This window comes from Phalacrocorax aristotelis, chromosome 12 (assembly GCF_949628215.1).
Source record: "Phalacrocorax aristotelis chromosome 12, bGulAri2.1, whole genome shotgun sequence".
Classification (NCBI taxonomy): Eukaryota; Metazoa; Chordata; class Aves; order Suliformes; family Phalacrocoracidae; genus Phalacrocorax; species Phalacrocorax aristotelis.
Genome location: NC_134287.1, coordinates 1,952,501 through 1,973,078, shown reverse-complemented (window position 1 = coordinate 1,973,078; position 20,578 = coordinate 1,952,501). Strand labels below are relative to the sequence as shown.

General features: G+C 46.1%; 2 protein-coding genes across 2 annotated transcripts in view; both read left to right on the top strand.

The window, feature by feature from the left end:
- Positions 1–6,247: 6,247 nt before the first annotated feature.
- On the top strand, positions 6,248–12,495 carry LOC142063763 (insulin-like growth factor 1 receptor). Its single transcript, XM_075107877.1, has 5 exons — positions 6,248–7,390; positions 8,040–8,155; positions 8,718–8,871; positions 9,713–9,876; positions 11,481–12,495. Exons 1-5 carry the CDS (start codon positions 7,256–7,258, stop codon positions 11,830–11,832), a joined length of 921 nt encoding a protein of 306 aa, XP_074963978.1. The 5' UTR covers positions 6,248–7,255; the 3' UTR covers positions 11,833–12,495.
- Positions 12,496–19,658: 7,163 nt separating this feature from the next.
- LOC142063535 (cytochrome P450 2H1-like) overlaps positions 19,659–20,578 on the top strand; it is a 15,744-nt gene continuing 14,824 nt past the window's right edge. The window contains 1 exon segment of the mRNA XM_075107355.1: positions 19,659–19,750. Coding sequence (XP_074963456.1) covers positions 19,715–19,750 — 36 coding nt within the window. The 5' untranslated portion in view covers positions 19,659–19,714.

The window sequence follows — 20,578 nt, the reverse complement described above, 5'->3', positions numbered from 1 at the left end:
ACAGTGACCAAGCAGACTGTTTAATGCATTAAAAACTGTATATGGTGTTATATCCCTAACTGATATATTCTCCATTCACTGATGCTGTCAGGGTGTGGGTAAACTTAGTCACCAGTCCTGCCCCATTATTGTACCCTATTTTGTTCTGGGTTTCTCTCCTTCAAGTGAAGGATCAGGCCTACCTCTGTGTTCATAATGTCTTCCACAGTGGGACCTTGACTTTTAGGTAGTGGAATCTGATTTAATTCATCCCACTTACCTAGTGCATTGTGTAGTCAGAGGGCTAGAAACCTGCCTCAGCAACATTACTTAAGTCTTAATGACTTCCAATTGAACTAGCAAGTTTTGGCTCCCTGGTTGAATTCTCTTTCATTACAGAAGATATTAAACAACAGACTCCTCAGATGATGACAATGAATTTTGATAGCATGGTGTCACCCACCTGACACTTACAGTAGCCTGGAACAGCCCTACAGAGTTAGAGGCAGCCCAGCCTCTAGTCCAATTCCCTGGTTACAGAGCACACTCGTGGATCCATCTGCTCCCGCATCTGGGAGTGGTTTTGAGTCTCCTCTTCACAGAGGAACTTGTTAGTCTTTGGAGGGGCCTAGATATTTCCTGTAATTATTCACAGTGCTCCCTCAGAGCATGGGAACGTGCCCGTGGTGGTTTCTGCTGCCTGGTGGTCACTGCTGCAGCCCCTTGATTCAGAAGCAAGACATTGTATTCAATAGAGGTTAGCCTCCAATACTAGAAATATTTAACCTATATTTAACTTAATCAGGGTTCACTCTAAAGTTAATTCAGGCTTTTGGCTGCCTGCACATACCAGTTACAGCAGAGAAGTCTGGCCAGCCCGTTAGCAGCACTGCACAGATAGAGCAGAGGAATGCCTTACGCTCAGTGTAATCGCTGCAGTTTGTGTCCGTGGTGGGAACTCGACTGAGATCGTCTTTTTATCTGGGTCACTCAAAAGTAATCTCTTTGCCAACTTGGTGCTTGTCTGTAGAGCTCTTTATTCACTTTTCAGTACCTTATTTGAGCACCTTCCTCACGTGGATGAAGTGACTAACGCCATGTGCAGGATAACAGCTGTCACATGTAGTTTCTCCCTCCCCGCTTGCTGCCTCTCCAGGGTCTGTTTCAGGAGAAATCCCCATAGGCAAGGGGCGCATTGGTCTTCCTGAAGACTGGGCAGCAGATTGCTGAGTCCTTTTGTCCGTGCTGGAAGCACAGCAGTGAAAGAGCCACCGTCTTTGGTGGGGCTGAAGTGTACGGATGACTCTCATCTCACTTAAATGACTGTTAGATACTTTACTTGTAATACAGTGTTCTTTGGTTGCAAGCCTGCAGCTCTTAGCCAGATTTTTTTGTTTCAGCTCAGGAAAAGCTGAGCCATGCCATTTGCCTCAAAGATACTGCAGCCGTGACGGCAAAGTGAGCTCTATCCTTGCCCTCAGGGTTTAGGGAGTATGAAATACAAACTCCAGCCTTTCTTTTCTTTTTCTAGGGTCAGATCTGTACAAGTTACATGAGATAACGAGCCAGTTCTCTCCCATCTGTGAGGAAGATATTATAAGGGTAAGTGTCAAAGCTGCTAAGTAACTTTTCCAGATCTGCCAACTTTGTAAATACCTCTTTTGCATGTTCTAGAGAATGGTGTCTATGGCACTGGCTGCTGCCACTCATGTTATACCTACTAATGGTTAGTAGCCATCAGTATTAATCAGTAATCAGTAATCAACATTCGTCATTATCCTAATAATTGCAGGGTAGTCTATCTGGAGGGCATGTTTGTGGAAGAACCAGACATGCACGCTGAGAAAGCCAGCCTGCCCCTGCGGTGATCAGGTCTCACAAAGTGTTTCTGTAAAGCTTTGAATGGCCTGGCTTTGTCCGCCGCTTGTGTGGCCACTGCTGAACTCCAAACGGTAGGAAAGCTGTGTTTGGCGTGGCCTAAACCAAGCAAATCTGGTTTCTCTGCCCCTGTGGAAAAAAATTATCATCGGACTTGCTGGTCCCCTGTGTTAACGGGAAGTATGTAAGCGCTGCCTTGATTTCACTTGGCCACTGCCTTTGGCCCAAAGTAAAAGTATCCATTTAACAGGCTTGATAGTGGACTCCAGAAAATCAGGTTGGTTTCAGACAGGAATAAAAATGGTTTTTTCAAATTTTAACCTAAAAGCAATGGACTTGCACCATTGGGATCTTACTTAAGCCTGGTTTGTTTCAGTATGTTCAAGCTGTCCTAGCAGCAGCATTTCACAGCAGGCTTTTCTTGTTTGGGGAATGAAAGGCCATCTGGAAGCCTTCTCCTTCCCAGGATCCGCACTGCTGAAACCTGACTTTTCTGGCATCGTTAGAGCTCAAAGGCTAATGAGTGCTACGTGATTTTAAAAGTGGTATTTCTGTCTGCATAGCTGGAAGTAAGCAGATATAATAACCAAGAAAAGTCAAGATTTAGTTATGTTTCTTCTCCCTTTTGTTTTACAGGGCTACCTTGACAGCAAAGGTATGAACTAGTTTTCTCAAAGCATGTACAACAACTGTCTCTGGCAAGAAACCTTTCTTGACAGTACTAGTGTCTCAAGAGGAAATCAACAGACATAATAACAGAAGGATGCAGGAGGCTTTGCAAGATGCACGTACTGGAATGAGGAGGGTCTGAAGAGAACAGTGTCAGAGCAGGTTGGGCTGCATTTGGGTAACCCACAGAAAGGTCAGGGGCTTTGCTGAAGTAACCAGGTTGCGATCGTATTCAGATGTACGAATTGATCCAATTGATCAAAAGGGCTTTCCATAAGGTTTTTCAGAGTTCTACGGATGGGGATCCTGAAATATAGGTTTGGGGATAAGTTAGCGGCTCACCCACCGTCTGGATGAGTTCTAGATGAAGGTTCTACTTGGCTCTGACAGCATATGTGAAAAATCTCCCAGAACTGGTGTTATCAATCATGAAAAGGGAATCTATGCTTCAGCAGTTAACCCAGCACGTGGGAAACTGCCAAAGGAGACTCAGTGGGACTGAGCACAGGGGATGGGACAACTAAGAATCCAAGGCTTTATAAACACTGAAATCTTGTGAGATAATTCCTGAATGACCTCAGAAATTTTGAGAATAAAGGGTGTCGCAAGCAGGTGTGTGTTTCTGAAAGGCTTCACGTGGTTTCAGAAACACACAGTGCAACATCACTGCATGGGTTTCGAGTTTCCCCGTTCCCGCCTCCTTCACCTTGGGCTGGCAGAACATGGTGTGCTGGAAATGGGAGCCCCACGGAGGGGAGCAGAGAGCTTCCCCTTTTTGTGGGAAATTGCTCTGCGCAAGTTACTTTCCTGGGGAGGCATTTTTGTGCAAGAGCACGTTCTGGCAAAGCGATTGTATGACTTGGCCACAGTGGAGAGTTAAACATGCTTTATTAAAAAATCTGAGGACCGATGCAGTTCTTCCTTTGGTAGGGATAAACTAGGAGCAACCTTTCAGACTTCTAGACCACTATGTCAATATACAGCTGGTATACTTATGAGGGGAAATAGGCTTCCCTGTATTTTTGACTTGCTGTTTTTTCAGGCAACTTCAAGAAGAATGTTCCACCCAACATATTTCCAGAGAAGTGTGAAGACACTGTTGAGCTAAAGGTAGTGCTTTGGTTTCATTGTTATCACCTTATCCGCTCCATCAATAGAAATAGTTATATCTTGCAGTCAAAATTGTGTCAAGAGCCGGTAGCTAGGGATAGAAAAATTCAGGTAAAAGTGGGACTGTTGGTAGATTTCTCATTGCTGGCAATTTTTGAACTCAGCCTGTCTGAATCTGTAAAGATTATGCTGGCAGTCAAAGAAGCAAAAAATTCTTTGTGCTGTAGAGATGGTCACGACAAACTGTATTAGTTGTTTATGGCTTTGTCATTTTCAAATGCACATTTTAACAGGAGGAAACAGTTTAAGACAAGTCAGAGGAATAAGGCAAAACCCTTGGACTGCTGGAAAAGAAATATGATGGAAAAACTTATATAAATGTGGCTTTTCTGTGGCACTTCTTTATGATTTTGTTTATTCCTTTTGGTATAGTTTGGCCTACCAAAGTTCATCTGTCTCTGGGACTTTCAAGATGAGTATTTTCACTATAACTAAATTGACTGACAAAAAATATGCATGTAAAACTGGGTTTCCTATAAATAACATGTTTTGTATAAATGACAAATGGTCTTTTCAGACCAAATCTTGTTAGGCCAATAAAATTTTGAAATATAGTTTGGGTATGTGTTTTGGGTTTTCCAAATTTTGAGGCACTTAGAGCTGGAAAATTCCCTTTTTCTTCCAAATGCAAATTAAGTTAAATCATCAAACCGTTCTTTCACTCTTCAGTCATTCACAAAGCTACTTAATTTGGTAGGACCAGTAAATGCAACTTTCTTCCATTAAAAATACTGTAATTCTCCAGTCATTGCTTTAAAGTCAGTTGGGTTTCACGAAGGTTGTTGAAGGAAGAGCTTGGCTGTTCATCGCTGTAAGAGCAGGATTCAGTGTCTCTCCTTTTCTCCATGAAGATGGTGGCATCTTGCCACTACTGCTGGCTGATTTTCAGGCTCTCTTACAGGATGACTGCTTGTATGAGTTGGTGTCATTTAGAATGAACCATATGACCAAGGCGGCCCTTCATGCGCTTCAGCATGAGAACATACTGCCAGTAAAAGAAATCATGCACTGCTTCCCCATCATGACCACGCTGGTGAGTGCAGCAGGAATGATTTGTGAGAGCTTTGCCAGGGCTCTGCGTCACCAAACGAGCAACGTCTGCGGCCTGACTTCCTGCGCATAGAGTGCCAGTGGGGGATGGCTGTGCACTCAGATCTGGAGGGGAGATAACAGAGGGCAGATGTGATGTAGCCATAGGAGGGGTTTAGCTTTTGAGGGTCTGGATATGAGTCAGTGAAGAAAACCAGAGAGAAATATCTGACACGAGTATGATGTGAATTCTGATATGAATATTATGCCTTTAATACTGTGGGGTCTTCCATGGGTTGTCACCCCTCTCTTGCATTCCTGAAACACAGTGGAAGGTAGTTGGGTTTGGAGGTAGCTTTGTGACTATGTTTAGATAGTCCACCGTCCTCTGGGAGATCATCAGGAGGGCTAGGAAAAAGAAACTTTCTTCGTAGCAAAACAATGAGTGTCTTACAATAGATTTACAAAATGAGCGTCATAGTGGCTGAGACCTCTCAAATTCCAGGTGTGGGTCATTGTGGAGGATGGGAAGGGGTGGTGGAGCAGGCACGTTGTCTGAGGAGGTCCCACAGTGCGTGGGGCAGGCAGGGAGATGCACCTCTGGTGGGGCTCCTTCCACCTGGGGCAGGGGCAACTGAAGCAAGGAGGGGAGAGTACCAAGGGGGCTCAGAGCACCAGCTGGGAGGGTGGGAATGGCCACAGCATGGGCAAGGATCACGCAGGGAGGAGCTGAGGTAAGTATCCTGAGAGAAGAGTGGCACTGAAGCAGGACCCAAAGCTGAGCGGCCGGACAAGGGAAGCAGCCTGGCAGAGATGCAAAAGGGAGTCCTGGAGAACCGCCAGAGCCTCCAAGGGACCTTGCAGGGTGGAGGGGACTGCCCTGGCCAGGGTTACTCTGGGCTCTGAAGAAGTTAGGTGTTGTCCTGGCTGGTGACCTCTGCTGCTGCTGCTAGATCACATTAATCACCTTGAGCATGTTTTAGAAATATTTCTTGTCCTTTGCCAACATTGTAAATCTTTACTGCCTCGTAAAGGAAATGCTCCGGCATCTCGCTACAGTATTTCTAGGAGAGCAAGTGTGAGCATGTGGGTAGGATTTTCTTCTTTGATAGAGTCTTACTGCTGACAGCGCAGAGATCTCCCTTCTTTACATCTCAGCAAGTTGTGGAGTAGTGCCTAGTGATCCCTGCTAGTCTGATTTCTCTTGGAATCAGCTCTGAGCTCAGATTCAGAGTTTCCAGGAGCTTATGCTTTCACCTAGACATGTCTGACATTCCCCTGGTATGGTGATTTTTCCAGTTATAATGATACAGATATGCCTTATGGGACTGACTACTACTGACTTCATCTCTCCTTCGGTGGTTACCGGTATAAAAACTGTGAGTCATTTTGTGTAGACAGCATTCCCATGCCTTGGGTGGGTACAGCAACTTTTTTTCATGATGAAACCTATTGACTCCTCGTTATCTGAGCCCCCATCCCGGGAGCCTGCCTGGCCAAGGTTGAAAATCAGTTATCGTATCATGGAGAGGTCTTTTTGCAGATGGTGTAAGCATTACAGGATAATTCTGCTCTTATTCATTCCCACATTAATCAGGAGCAATTATTCTGAATTCAGAAGTTGTTCTGTGCATTTACACCAGTGTGGTGGAGGAAGGAGTAATTTCTCTGTACAATTATTTTCCTTGACATATTACTTGGTGTCTGGGTTTGTCATGTCTTGAGCTGGGATCCCGGACAACTTACAAGGGGAACCTTCTGGATGGATAGAGGAATGAGATTGTTATCTTTGCAGTCTTCCTGCTGTTGAGTCTTTCCTCGAGCAGGGAAACCACCATGTAGCTGTAACTGCATGAAGTGTTCTGTCGTAGTGGCTGTTGGCTACTCTGCCGTTTGTGCGTTTCAAGGAGCTGAGCAGCAGTGGAGCGAGCTGCCAGCTTCCACTGAGGTATTGTAAAGTGTTTTACAGAGCATTTAGCCGCAGCAGGGAGTGAAAGAGCCTCATCCCAGTTTGTCTCCTGCAAGGTGCTGCCCTCATCAAGCACTGCTACTGTGTAGGGTTGTGATGGCTGTACTACTGTTTGCAGTGCCTGGAAAGGGTGTGGTTTTGAAATCCCATCGGGTAAGGGTGAAATATCATCCCCACTATGCCACACGTTCTCCTGAATCAGACAGGTTAATTCTGTGCCGACTTGGGTGTGTTCCCCCAGCTTGCAGAGCTTTGGGCTCTGCCTGTTGCTCACTTGGAGCTAGCACAGGAACTTCTGCATATTGCACTTGTACACCAAGCAGGCATAAAAAACATAGATCCAGGACAAAATACAGCATCTTGCTAGTCACTCTTGGCAGGTGGGAAACTGGTGCGAGGGGCACATAGGGAGGCAGAGCTCTGGTTTGGTTTTGATAACTTGCTAGCAAGCATTTGCCCTTTGACTCTTCTCCCTAATTTTCTCATGTATCCCTTTTGCAGATCTCCAAGCCTTTTGATGGCAACCCAAAGTCCCTAGGAGAAGTTGCTGCAGCTCCTGGCATGGATGATGTTAAACTTCTCACTTGCCTGGAGCAGGTTGCTTCTGCCATGGCATATCTTCACTCCAGGAGGATCATACACTGCAGCCTACAGTGCAGTTACATTTACATTAACTCTGGTCACAGTTGCCCAGAGGTATTTGTTCTTTCTTCTTATTCAGTCTTGTTTCAGATTATTCACTAGCTCTAACTGGACCACTGCTGCCTGTAACCGCACTCCACTTCCACCCAGGTAGACCCCTGCACAAAGAGAGCCCTTGGCAAAGGAGCAGGGAAGTACACACAGATGGACGTTAGGAGCACAGCGCTACAGTCATAGATGGTTTGTCACATGTTGAAGGATGCTTCTTTAGTTACGTTAGGGCAGGGAGGTTTGCAAAAACTTTAGTCCTTTTTTTCTTAATAAGGCAGTAATGCAGTCAGGTGGTAATGCAGTCGCCCCAGGCAGAGATTCATCACAGGCCAAGGTAAGTTTCTGGGAAAGAGGCATCTCATTGTTCTTCTGGAAGTGCTCAGCTCTGTCCCATGAGGAAGGCTGAATAAAAAGCTTATATTGACTATCTTAACTTCTGAAAGGCTAGCTTAGATTAGTGTTGAGACAGGTCAGTCCATTATTACTCATCTTTGAATTGGGGAGCAGTGATGCTGGTCACTGCTGACAGAACACAGATAAACTGCCCAGCAAGTCCTGCACAGTTACAACTACTGAATTCTTGCTGCTTTTGCTGAAGAGTCAATAAATTCTGTAGATTTAAATCCCCCCTCTTCCCCTTGTCTTCTGAAAGGTGATGGCAAAGGTTGGTCGCTGGGGAAGAGCGGTCTGTCTGCCACATCCAGGGACAGATGACAACCTCTTTGAGCCTTACGTTCGCAAAGTTATGCCAGCTGATGCAGCCAAGTGGTAAGCGCATTGTTATGTTTTACTTCCCCTCTCTTTTCTGTCCATTTCCCCACCACAAACTCTACCTTATCCATCCACGGCGTTAGCCACCCTCTTGTTTCACAATATCGACCTGCTTCTTACAGCTCCTGTGAAAAAGAGGAAAATGGTGAGGGTTTGATCTTAAAGTTGTGTTTTCTATATTCTGCCTCATATCTGTTCAAACAGCAGAACACGGTTGTTTCTTTGCCTCAGAGAAACTCTCTTATAGCTTTTTATCCAGCAGAAAACATGGACATTCTGGCAAAAATTGAATTCTCCCGTAACTCCGAACATGGGAAAAAATGCTGTGCCTTGTGCCCCCTTTCTCTTCAGCAGCTTAGATATATGTCCCGTGATGCACCATTGTCCCCCCACTTCTCTCCTCTTACTTAGACACTTGGCCATAGGCACTAGTGCAATGTGCGAACTCAAGTCTCTGGATCCACAGTGAAAAGCGTGGACCACTCTGCTTTGCCTTGCCCGCTAGCTCTAGAGTACACAGAAACATGTTAAACCAACAACCTGGGCATTTCTTCACTAGGGCCGCCCCAGAACTGAGAACCGATGGGCTCTATTCCCGAGCATCAGATGTCTTTAGTTTTGGGATTACGACATGGGAAGCTTTAATGGCCCCGTTGACAAAGCTGCACATGTACAAGCCACTGAAACCTTTCAGCTCGCTGAACAGCAAGGAGGTAAGGACAGTGAGGGTGTTTTGGGGGGAACTCCGTATCAGCGTCTCAATAACTCTGACATTGCTAGGGGTGGGAAGACCCATTTTCCAGTTTTCTCTTTCATGTGCGGAAAGAAACCCCCACCACAAGTGTGGATGTTGCCATTTCTCCAGGGGTCATTATTTTCTCCATAATTCAGTCAATATTTGGACTGAGAAATATTCCACCATGTTCTGAGTGTAGCACCTGCAATGCTGGTCATGGGACTCCCTTCTGAGAAAGAAAAGTGCATTTTACCCATAATCTGTTCTTCTCTTGATCTACCTTTTCTCATATGAAAGCTGTGTTGAGGCTTCATGGAAATCTCTCTCCCTCCCTGCTTATGCATTTACCCTGGTCCTGAGGGCAGGGGATCTGTTTGATGGTGCTGTGCTGGCTGCCTGCCCATCAGTTCCTCAGCATCCTGGTGCTGCCTTCCACCACAGAGACTTTTGAACCTGTAGATTGGGTGTGATGGCTGAGCAGTGACCTCAATGCTATTAGATTCTGCAACTTTTTTGGAGACTGTTCCTTCCCTCTGCCAAGGGAATATGAGTTTATCGCCCTTAGTAATAAAAGGCTGCGGTGTAAACTTAAACACGTTGCTAAAGAACACAATAGTCATACAAAACCTCTATTCAGGGAAGTATTTATTCCTACTAACTTCACTTATCATGTAAAAATTACTGTTTGTTATGCAATTATTATGCAATTCATTGCAAACTTGACAATTTTTGATGCTAGCAAGTTTGTTGTGGGGCAAAGTTGCACATACAGAAAGCTAATGTGACATTGTTTTTGTTGTCTGGATAAATAAAAACAGGTTCTAAAATTCACGGAGTTAGGAAGTTTTCCTGGCGATTTGGGCTTTCCAAACCTCACCAGACTGATTGCGTGCATGAAAGCCTGTTGGAACCACAACCCCACCCGGAGACCTGCATTTCCTGCCATATTAGAGATGATCAGACAGGAAATACAAGCAGTCAGGTAATGATATTCACTTGCACTCCTTTTTTTGCACAGCTTTGTAACTGGACATTCAGTCCTACTGGTGAGTGAGTGGTAATAGCCTTCGGGTTTGCTTTTAACCCAGGGAAGTCTCCCAGCCTTTAGTTTATAGCCTCAATCAAGGCCAACGCTGATTTTTTTTTTTTTAATTTATTTTTTTTTTCTCTCCTGGAATAGTCGTGTTACTAAAAAACTAATTTGTCGGGGGGGGGGGGGGGGGGGCAGGTGGGGAGGAAAGAGGAGACAATTTTATCTAAGTGCCCTTTTGTGTTTTGGCTGGCATTTTTGGGGGAGATAGAACTGTCTTGGGTAGGGCTGTGTTAGAACTTTGGTGTCCAGTCAAGACCCAAGAGTCTTCTGCACCACACACTATGTCTGAGGAAGATAAATGAGCCAACACAGAGCCATATAGTGCTGTGGTGATCACTTGCAGTAGGAGAGCAGCTCACGGTCCCTGGGGCATTACTACGCTGCCTCACAAAGGCTCGGCGTTACGGGAGGGGAGCAGCAGGCGGGAGCCTGGCTCATGCAGACCTCCGCTTAGGTCTTGGTGGCGTGGGCCCAGCGTGGTGTCTCCCTGCGTGCACACCCCCAGTGCCATCTGCCTCTTCATAAACCTTGGAAAAACGCTTGGACCAAGGCTTCTCACATTATCTGCTCAAAGTTTGTTACAAATTCCACATTGGAGGAGGAAGGGCGGGAGAGTTGTTCAGGTGCCAACAATATAATAATGGAGTTAACACTCCACTGCCAGATAAGCTGTCCTGGAAAGGCTGCATTTGCCTTCAATAAATTCCCCAAGGCACAGAGACTTGCTGTCTGCTTCCTGGGAAATTTATATTTTTTCCTGTTAGCCTATGTAAAAATAGCGTAAAGCAGCAGAAAAATGGGCGCCAGCCTCTTCCGCTTGCTAGCTCAGAGAGCTGCTGCAGAACACAGAGCTCCAAAGGGGGAATCACTTCCCTCCATAGGACAAACCCCAGCCTCAGCAGCATCCTGGGGAAGTCAGCCACTCACTTCAACAGGAAAGAGATCTGGCCTCCATGTAGATCTGCCACAAATGTCTCCACTGAAGGTCTAAAATGCTAAAATATGGTAAATTTCAGCATGTGTTGTCTGAGGCACGGTCATGAAGCACAGTCCTGCAGCGTTGTCTGCTTGAAGAAGTCTTTAGCCTAATGGACAGCAATGAAGATTTCTGCTTATCTCTATCTGTGCTTTTCATGGAAAACGCTTCCCAAAATCTGAGTACAGGGTACAGAAAGCAGACGTAGAGACTTGTCTACAGCAGAATTACCTACTGCGTGCTGCGTGACATCTGCAGTCAGCCCGGCAGCTCGCTGGGAGCAGCACTGGGGCAGCACGGGGTGCACACGAGCTCCAGAGCATCCCACAGCTTTCCAATCCAAGGGGAAATCATGTGGTGCTTCACGCTAAGAGCAGGTAGATGAGTGTTTCTGGTAGTGAATGCTCCTGAATAACGCCAGGAGCCAGCCGTGAGTCCAGCCGCCTGGGTTGGCACTTGGCGTAATCACAGCCCAGCAGCAGGACGTGGTGTTACTTTTTCTCTCCTCTCTCCAAAGGGACTTGGAGTATGCCAGGCTGGCAGCAGTGCCTTCCTGCATTGACATGCAGGACTACGACCCTGTTTACTTTGGGAGCAAAGCCCCAGAGGAGGACTCCTTCAGCCATATTTACAACATGGTTCTAGAATTAGAACCTAATCTCCCACGGGCTGCTGGCAATGTGTTGGACCCTGCTGATCCCCCCCAAGTCCAGCTGTTAGAGGGGAACGGTCTTTATTTCTCCAAGCAAGACAAATGGGGAGACATGGTTGGTGAGTTTGAGGCAAAAAGAGGAATAGATAGGAGCCCAACCACTTTGAAGGAGACTGGATGGTATGGTGACACTGGCATTAACTGGCATTATCAATAGCAACGATGAAAAAGCTATTGGACTTCTGCAAATCCCTGACTCCTGGCAGATGGAAATCCCCGCATAGCCAGTACCAGCCAGAAGAGGCCACTGGGATCTCATAACACTCAGAGGACCCTGAACACCTTTCACGATCACTGGTGGGACTGAACTGCAAAAGGACACCCTTTCTCCTGTATCCTCCCATTCTGATCAGAAATTATTCGCAAACTAGCTAAGCAGCAGGAGTTGTTAATTTCTCAAAATAACACAGTATCAGTTAACACAGAAGATTCCACCAGTGGTGGGGTTTTGGTTTTGGGTCTGTGGGATTGTTTAGGTTTTTTTTAATTTGGTTTTTGTTTGTTTGTTTTGTTGTTGGGGGGGGTTTATGTTTGTTTGTTTGTTTGTTTTTTGCCCTCCCTCCACAGGGCACCTGCCAGCCTTTCAATGGGCTGTTTAATAATGACACTATTTCTAAACACTGTTCCACACTATTTCTCCTCTGGCATGGAGAGTGCATCAGTGGTAGGCAGGAACCCAGCCACCGTCCATAAACCACCTCTGGGACTGTACCAGAAGGACTTTGCTTCTGTTCACTTTTAAAAAATATTTGTAGTGTTAATGTATGAGTATGTGACCTTGGGAATAAAACTGGATGGTTTTTGTTTACTGCAACACAATTGTCATAACAACCAGGGTTGGTTTGTTTGTCTCCAAAAAACTGTTTGTGGGTTTGGATGGAAACTAGACCACAACACCAGAATTTACTTCCTGCTGGAGGGTCACGCTTCTTGTCCCCCTACTACATCAGCTCTGTCACTGGGTGAATTAAACACATCCTAAACTGTATAACACCACATAGCTGGAAATGTGTGCAGAGGGTTGCAAGAAGAGCAGCCAGCAGCCGAGCCTGGCGCAGACCAATGCTCCATCTCTGCCAAAGCCTGTCTGATAGCGGCCGGGAGTGCGTGAACACGTATGATGCAACTCTGCCTCCTTGCAACATGCTTTGTATTGATAGTCAAAGAGTCAAAAACGGGGAGTTTGGGAGAGGGTATGAGGCTTTCCTCACGCCTCCAGTCACAGCCCTGGATGGGGACAAGAGGAAGACTAAGCTTGTGTGAGGAACTGTAGCAGGATTCCAGCTGCGCAGTTCTTGACAGGATTAGTTGCTGAGTTCATGAGATTAATCACAGAATCCCAGAATCCCAGGCTGGAAGGGACCTCAGGGATCATCTAGTCCAACCGTTCTAGGAAGAGCACAGCCTAGACAAGATGGCCCAGCACCCTGTCCAGCCGACTCTTGAAGGTGTCCGACGTGGCCGAGGCAACCCCTTCCCTGGGGAGATTATTCCAGTGGTGACTGTCCTCACTGTGAAAAATTTCCCTCTCATGTCCAGTCGGAATCTCCCCAAGGGCAACTTGTGTCCATCCCCCTTGTCCTCTCCATGGGACTCCGTGTAAAAAGGGAGTCTCCATCTCCTTTGTAGCTGCCCCTTAAGGCCTGGTACATGGCGGTGAGATCCCCTCTGAGCCTCCTTTTCTCAAGCCTGAACAAACCCAGCTCTCCCAGCCCATCCTTGTATGGCAGCTTCCCAGCCCTCTGATCATCTTGGTGGCCCTTCTCTGGACCCCTTCCAGCCTGGCCACATCCTTTTTGTACAGCGGGGACCAGAACTGCACACAGTGCTCCAGGTGTGGCCTGACAAGCGCTGAGTAGAGCGGGATGATGACTTCTTTCTCTCTGCTGGTGATGCCCTTTTTGATGCAACCCAGCATCCTGTTGGCCTTCTCGGCCGCAGCAGCCACTGTTGGCTCATGTTGAGGTACCTGCCCACCAGGACCCCCAGGTCCCTTCCCACAGAGCTGCTCTCCAGCCAGGTGGATCCCAGTCTGTGCTGCACTCCCGGATTATGTTTTCCCAGGTGCGTGACCTTACACTTCTCCTTGCTGAACTTCATAAGGTTCTTGCTGGCCCACTCCTCCAGCCTATCCAGATCTCCCTGCAGAGCAAGTCTCCCTTCTGGAGTGTCTGCTTCCCCACTCAGCTTGGTGTCACCTGCAAACTTCATCAGGCTACACTTGATGCTGTTATCCAGATCACTTATGAAGATGTGAAATAACATTGGGCCCAATTAAGGGATTCTTAGGTTGAACAGAAGGCAAAGTGTTGTTTGGCATTAGGTGGCAGCACTGAGAACTGTCCTGAAGGATAACTTGCTGTCTGACCTGTTTGTCTTAGAAGCAGCATGTGGGTATAGAAAGAAAAATTCCTGGAGCTTAGGTGTTGCAACATCTGTGTGGGCATCCAGCTTCAACGGGCACAAATATCAGCCGGTACAATATTTCTGGTAAGGAGTATATGACATTTAGCACAAGCTCTAAATGAACATCACGCAGGTTGTCAAAATTTCTGTAGCCTTGCCACACGCATGGTGCATATATCCCAACGTTGCAGGCTCAGGTGTGTCAGATATGGTCCATGTAACCCTTCTCCACTGGTGTAATCACATTGCACGTGGCTGGTTAGGTTGTACAACACATTGCCATCACTGGGGCAAATAATGTGCTTAGCCAGAGGCCTGGGAAGAAAGAGGGTCTGCAGAGCACCTGAGAAAACAGCAAGTTTGCAGCACCTCGTCCTCTGCAGCACGAACCTCTTCTTGGCGAGCAGTGATCTGGAGAGATTGTTTTGTGATCGTGACTGTTTGGACCCAGGAGCTTTCCTTGGCTCTGGGATAAACCAGCCAGCAGTAGAAAAGGAGTGGAGGACTGTCCCAGACACCCCTAGTTCATCTCTTCCTGTGTTAGGGACTCCTACCAAATGTCCTGGTCGCAGAGGATACAGATCTCTGGGGCACAGTTCTCAAAGAGACGGTTATGGTGACTTGTGTCTCTGGGTAGTTAGGAGTACGAGGAGACCTTCCACTCCAGTTATTTGCTCTGTGCTCTCTCCACACAGGTCTCTTGCTTATTCTGGGAGCACTGAGTCAATCTGCGATTACACAATGCAACAAGACTTTCCTATTTGGACCAAATAAATCTCTGGGTCCATAAGCAGTGTCAGCGCACTGCAGCGCCCAGAAATGTCCCCTCGTGCTGGAGGTTGCCGTGCTGCATCCATAGGGCCCTCAGTCTGCCAGCCCTTGGAAATATGCCTTCTAAGATGGGAAAATTGTGACATACATGATGCATCGTCCTTGTGCAGTGCCACCTGTTACTGGCATTCTTCTTTATGGTTTTGATTTGGGAAGTAGAAATAGGTTTGGGAGTCTTTAGGGAGCAAAAGAAGGATAAGGAAAGCAAACATTTGTAGCATGGTTGACTGGTGTGCTGTTGATGCACTCACTGCAAGGAAGGCCTTCCTCTGTGTAACTCGAGCTAGAACAGCAGCATACTTGACATCACACCAAGCTCTCCCAGATCAATGCAAGACAATATTGGAAGAAAATTCCTAGGCAGGGCTCCTTAAAGGGGTTTTTTTGGCTGTAGATAATGTGGGTGTTTGACTTGGTTTACTCTTCTTTAGAGCTTACTGCCAGCAGTGACGTTCTGCTGCCAGACTGAAATGGAGGGAGAAAAAGTGGTTAACTGCAGAAGTTACCCTCAGAGTGCTATGGTCGCCTGGTTCCTGTTAGGTTTTGAACTCCACCTTTAGAACAAAAAATGTGTCGATACGAATATTGATAGTTTTGGCTTTATAGTCATCAGTGGCCTGAGCATAAATGATCATTTCAAGGGTGGAGCTATTTTCAACTATGATTCGATCCCCCGGAACATGCCTGTCTGATTCCATTAACTCCAGTGGGCCTGTAGACAATCACCTAGGCTGTAGATGCAGTGGCTGTGGAGCCCATTATTTTAATTTTTGAGATATAAGGAAAGGCCCAAATTTTTTGCCAGTGGAGACAGGTGAGAGAAAAAGCATGTAAAGAAAGGAATTTGTATTGGTTTTTTGCTTTTTCTTATTTTTTGCCAAAAATTTGCTTAACCCAGCACAGCCATAAACTATGTATCGGATTATTACTTATCAGATTATCACACTGATAGAGCAAGACTATATATCCATGACACCAGCAGGTGACAAACTTTGGTGTATATCAATAAAATTAAGTGAAAAAAACAACGGCTGAGGCAAGTAGTTTAAAATAATTTAAAAATTTTTATACCATGGTTATAAATTATCCAGAGAGCTGTGTTTGTTTTTATAAATACTTGATTTATCTCATCTAAGTTTGTTCATTACTTTCAGTTACTCTTTATATCAGCCAAGATTTATTTCCCCTCATGGCAGAAGTGCCTCTGTGACCTCTATGAGTCCCTTGCTTTCCAGCAGCAGAGTGTGGCTGCGTCTAAGGAATTAAATGGGACCCCTTGACTGGACACCTACCAGTGCCTCTCCCTGCTTCTTCCTCCTCCGCAGCCCGTAGTCCCCTCATCCTGCCTTTATTCCGCTACATACTGTCTTTCAACCCTGTCTACCTGCTGCCCCCAGAGAGTTCTTCATTACCTACCAGGTGCTCTGTGCTGAGGTTTCCTGCCAGCAGCACCCAGAGCCCTCTGCCTCTGGCACCGCTTCTTTGGGGAACGATGAGGGACTCGTGCTGCTTTTCTGGGGCCATAGGTCGCCTAGAGCCCCCTCTCCTCTTTGCCTGCAAATACAAAGTCTGTGAGCCATTCAAAATTCACTTAGTGCTCGGGCTGATGATTTTCTGCCTTAATGGCTCATTCTCCCAAAGGCAGCACCCTGCAGTCTGCAAAATATATTCAGATGGACCACGGAAAGCAAAATAAATACGCTGCCTCCAATAGTGGCACAAACCACCGTGGCATAAGGATGACTCCACTGTTGAGGCTAGGGCTTGGGGAAACTCAATTCAAACATAGGAAAAACACTTCATTATTTAAAAAGAAGGTGGTGATGTTCTTTTCAGTTTTTATATTTTCCTTTATTAAGGCCGAAGTACCTTAACGCAGGCCTTCACCCTCACCCTTGTATTGGAAGGTACACTGAAAGAGGTCATGGAAGTTCGCTCTTCATTTTCAATGAAAGCTACTTAGAAAGTCTGATGTCAGACCCTTTCACCTGATGCCTGGATTAACTGAGTTCATTAAGAAATATTTAACCAACCCATTTGCACTGATAAATCAAATATCCCCTACCAAATCCCTGTAAAATATCAGATAAGCCTCGCTCTGTGTCTGGTTAGTTTTTATTTATACTTTGTTTTGCTTCCAACGGCTGTATTGTCTGAGCTACTGAATACCAACAGAGCGTGTTGTGCTGTACCACATGTGGCTCGCTGGGCATCTTTTGCCTTAGCACCACTGGGAGAATTACTTCAGTTAATAACCCTGTTTGTAAGTCAGATAGGAAGAAGGCAGGGTTACATACCCAGATTAATTTTTTTAAATTCAAAATTTTCCTTTGAAACGGCATATATTTCACACCTCTCAAGTGGGGAAAAGAAATCATAGTTGATGTTCTCCTCTTTCACTACTCAAATGAGTTTAAGCCAAAGGATAGGGGACACCTTTCACGTTTTTGAGAAAGTGCATTAGGCACCATCGTTTCCAGAGGAGGTGATTTATGCAGGAGAAGGTGGTGGCTAAGAGGATGGGATGAGCCACCTTTCACACTTAAGGGAGGCAGGGATGAGAGCTGCAGCAGAAGTCTTTACATGGGCCTTGTTCACCAAGTGGTCCCATGCACGAAACCTGCAGTGGGGGAGGACTGGAAGAGCTTGTTACATGCTTCTGCTGTAGGATGGGGCAGGAAAACCAAGCCTGGACTCTGGCAGCTGCCACAGAAAAGAAAGGTCCCTGTGGACTCTGAACCAATCGCTATCAAACATTAAATGAAAATCAAATACAATGATTAGCTTAGAAAGCGCTCACTTCAGCATGAAGTACACTGATATTTTGCTTTAATCCAGTGAACTCTGTCTTTGGTTCATTGGCAAGTTCATCTTTTATGTCACCTTCCATGCCATTGCTGCTTGTGTCCTGCTAGAAAAGCACTGTTTGGTCACCTGCTACCTAGGTACTGCTTGTGAGGTCAGGAAAGTTCTCATTCCCCATGGGATGCAAGTCATGAAAGGCCAAGCTGTGTCAGCTCACCATTCACTGACACGCATTTCATGGCTGGTTTCCACTGTGATAAGTGGAAAAGACACCCTAGAAATTCCCCTTCAACCCTGCAAATTCTCCTGTCCTCTGGGTAACCGTGTGGCTGGTGTAGACCCTCACAGAGGGCATGACTTGAGGTCTTTGGCCAAGAGAACTGCTGGTTCTCCCTGTCTCACCTGTCTCTGTCCTGGTACCCCACAGCCCCACTGCATACTCACCAGCTCGGCACCGACTTCTACAGAGACAGGTCGCTCCCAGGCAGCGCCCTCCGCCCTGTCCTGGGCTCTCGGCACTTCCCTCTGACTTGCAGAATATTAAACACGCTTCCCGCACTGTCTTCCATTTTCTGACACAATCCTTCTTTCTGAGGTTATTCTACAGTTCTTCAGTTACCACGTAAAGTCAGGAAACATGATTTACACTTTCACCACGCGTCCTGTATTTTGACACGGTTAGGAGAAAAGCCCAACTGACAGATACTAATACCTGTAAACTTGAAGTTAAAATGCTGCTGGCTCCTGGAATTTTCTCTGTTCAAAAACTGCAGCCTCCCGAATGTCAAGAAAACGTGCAAATCCGTCTGTGGGAACTTGCGCGGAAGACCAGGCTGATGAGAAGAATAACCAATAGTGTATTTTCCTGCAGGCATTGGTGGTGTATCACGCTAGAGGTTTCTTGCATGCTATCGAGGAAATTGCTATAGCCTGACTTCCTACACAATCAGCAGGGACAGGGACTCCTCCACCACTGTCCTCCTGCTAGAACAGCCCAGTGCTGGCCGTGCGGCTGTGGTGGGGTCATTCTTAGGGCTCTTCTCTTTCTTTGATTTTACTCCTTTAACTTCCCAAACCACTCTGCTACTTTTGTGCTTCTATCTCGGACAGGACTGAAAAGCAAGTGAAGGCACACCTCATATCACTGGCATTAGCATCGGTTACTTTTTCCTTCACGGTTTAAGTGCACGGTTTCTCATCTGTTTTTCTTACCACTGTAATTATTTGATATCATCGAGTATAGGCAAAAGTTTTGTTACTTGATGCTTGCTTAGTTTTTGTTGAATTTTCAATCGTCAGTCAGGGTATTTTTCCATCATAATTTGTCTTTAAGATATGCACTGGTTTTAGTACATATAAACTTTCAGCAATTTATGTGTTTCCGTTATCTTTTGTGATGGTGATAAACAACATATTAATGTTGCTGAATGCCTGTAGATAAGACCCTAGTCCGAGTTTCAGCAGGTCTGTGTTCAGGTCCTCTCTGGTACTGAAAATTCCCGACTCAGCCTTTGGAAAGACAGGGTGGCACTCTGCCCTCTGATGGTGATACAGCTGGGACATCCGATAAAGCTGCCCCTTCACTTCTTTATCTCCCAGGGCATGGACCTTCCGGACGACCTGCTGTACCCCATGATGGTTCTCCAGCGGGTGCAGGAGGAGCACCACTGCCCGAGCAGGCACCCGGGAGCAGCAAGCGCAGGAGCCCTGCTAAGCTCAGCCATCATCTTTGCAATCTGGCAGCCTTCGCTTCTGTGCCTTTCTTTACCACGTATAGCACTGAGAGAGACTTCTCCCTTTTCCTGACTCTTTTCTGCCTGGCATGAGGAAGGGTCGATTCTTTCGTAATGCTGCCGGTAGCCTACAGCTAAGCATCTTGGCTTTAGAAAGATGATGGGTTATAGCAGCAACATAGTGATTTATTGTTGATGGAGACACAGGACGGCTGTTGCCAGCCCTTTTGGAGACTAAACAAACGATTTGCTGTGCGTTGCAAAATGACTGATGAACTTCACTGGCTCCCTCCTTTTCAGGTGAGTTCTGGTTTGGGTCCAGTGAGTTTGTACACAAATATTTAATGAACTAATGGTCTGGTTTGTATCTTATCTCTAGTGCTAGTGTAGCATGTTACAAATATGGGTGTTACACAAATTGTTGAATGCTGAAGTTATCGCTGATCACGGCAGATCCTTTGTCAAATTGCTGCCAGAAATAAGGCAGATGTTGATGTTGTGATTTTCTACAAGGCACTAAGGAAAGTCCTGTCTGAAAGGAGTAAGGGTTTAGTAGCTGAGATGATGTTATGCGCAGCAGAACAGGCAAGATGATTTCCACAGGCTACTCTGCTAGTCTGCTCAAGGAAAATGTTCTGTGAAGTGTCACATTATAATGTAAGGGCATAAGAGTCTGCGAATAGATGTACTGGATCACGACAATGGTCAAACCAGCCCAGAATCCTGTCCAACAGGGGCTTAAAAATAAGTTCCCAAGGAACAGAATAAAAGCAGAGCAGCTTTCAGAGTGCTCCAGCCTCCAGTGATTCCTGAGCCACTGGTGGTATCTTTGTGTTTCAACACCCTCAATGGCTTTTTCTTCCATGAATTTGTGCCGTTACTTTTGGGACCCATGTCTTTCAGAATGGTGTTCCACAGCTCAAGGGCATAGTGTGTGAAGAACCACCTTCTTTTGGCTGTTTAAAACCTGCCAAGTGCTGTTTTAGTGCTCTATAGAGGAAGAGAATATGAGCACTTATTCCCTTCTTACCTTCTCCAAACCCTTCAGAGTTTCACAGACATCTGCTATATCCACTTCATTCATTTAATTTCCAGCCCAGGGACACCTAGTCCATTTAACCCTCCAGA

Excerpts from the sequence above, each read along its gene's own strand:
- LOC142063763 (XM_075107877.1), top strand. The coding sequence starts at position 7,256 with ATGGATGATGTTAAACTTCTCACTTGCCTGGAGCAGGTTGCTTCTGCC. Across the intron at positions 7,391-8,039 it reads CTGGTCACAGTTGCCCAGAG|GTGATGGCAAAGGTTGGTCG; the intron begins GTATTTGTTCTT and ends GTCTTCTGAAAG. Across the intron at positions 8,156-8,717 it reads CCAGCTGATGCAGCCAAGTG|GGCCGCCCCAGAACTGAGAA; the intron begins GTAAGCGCATTG and ends TTTCTTCACTAG.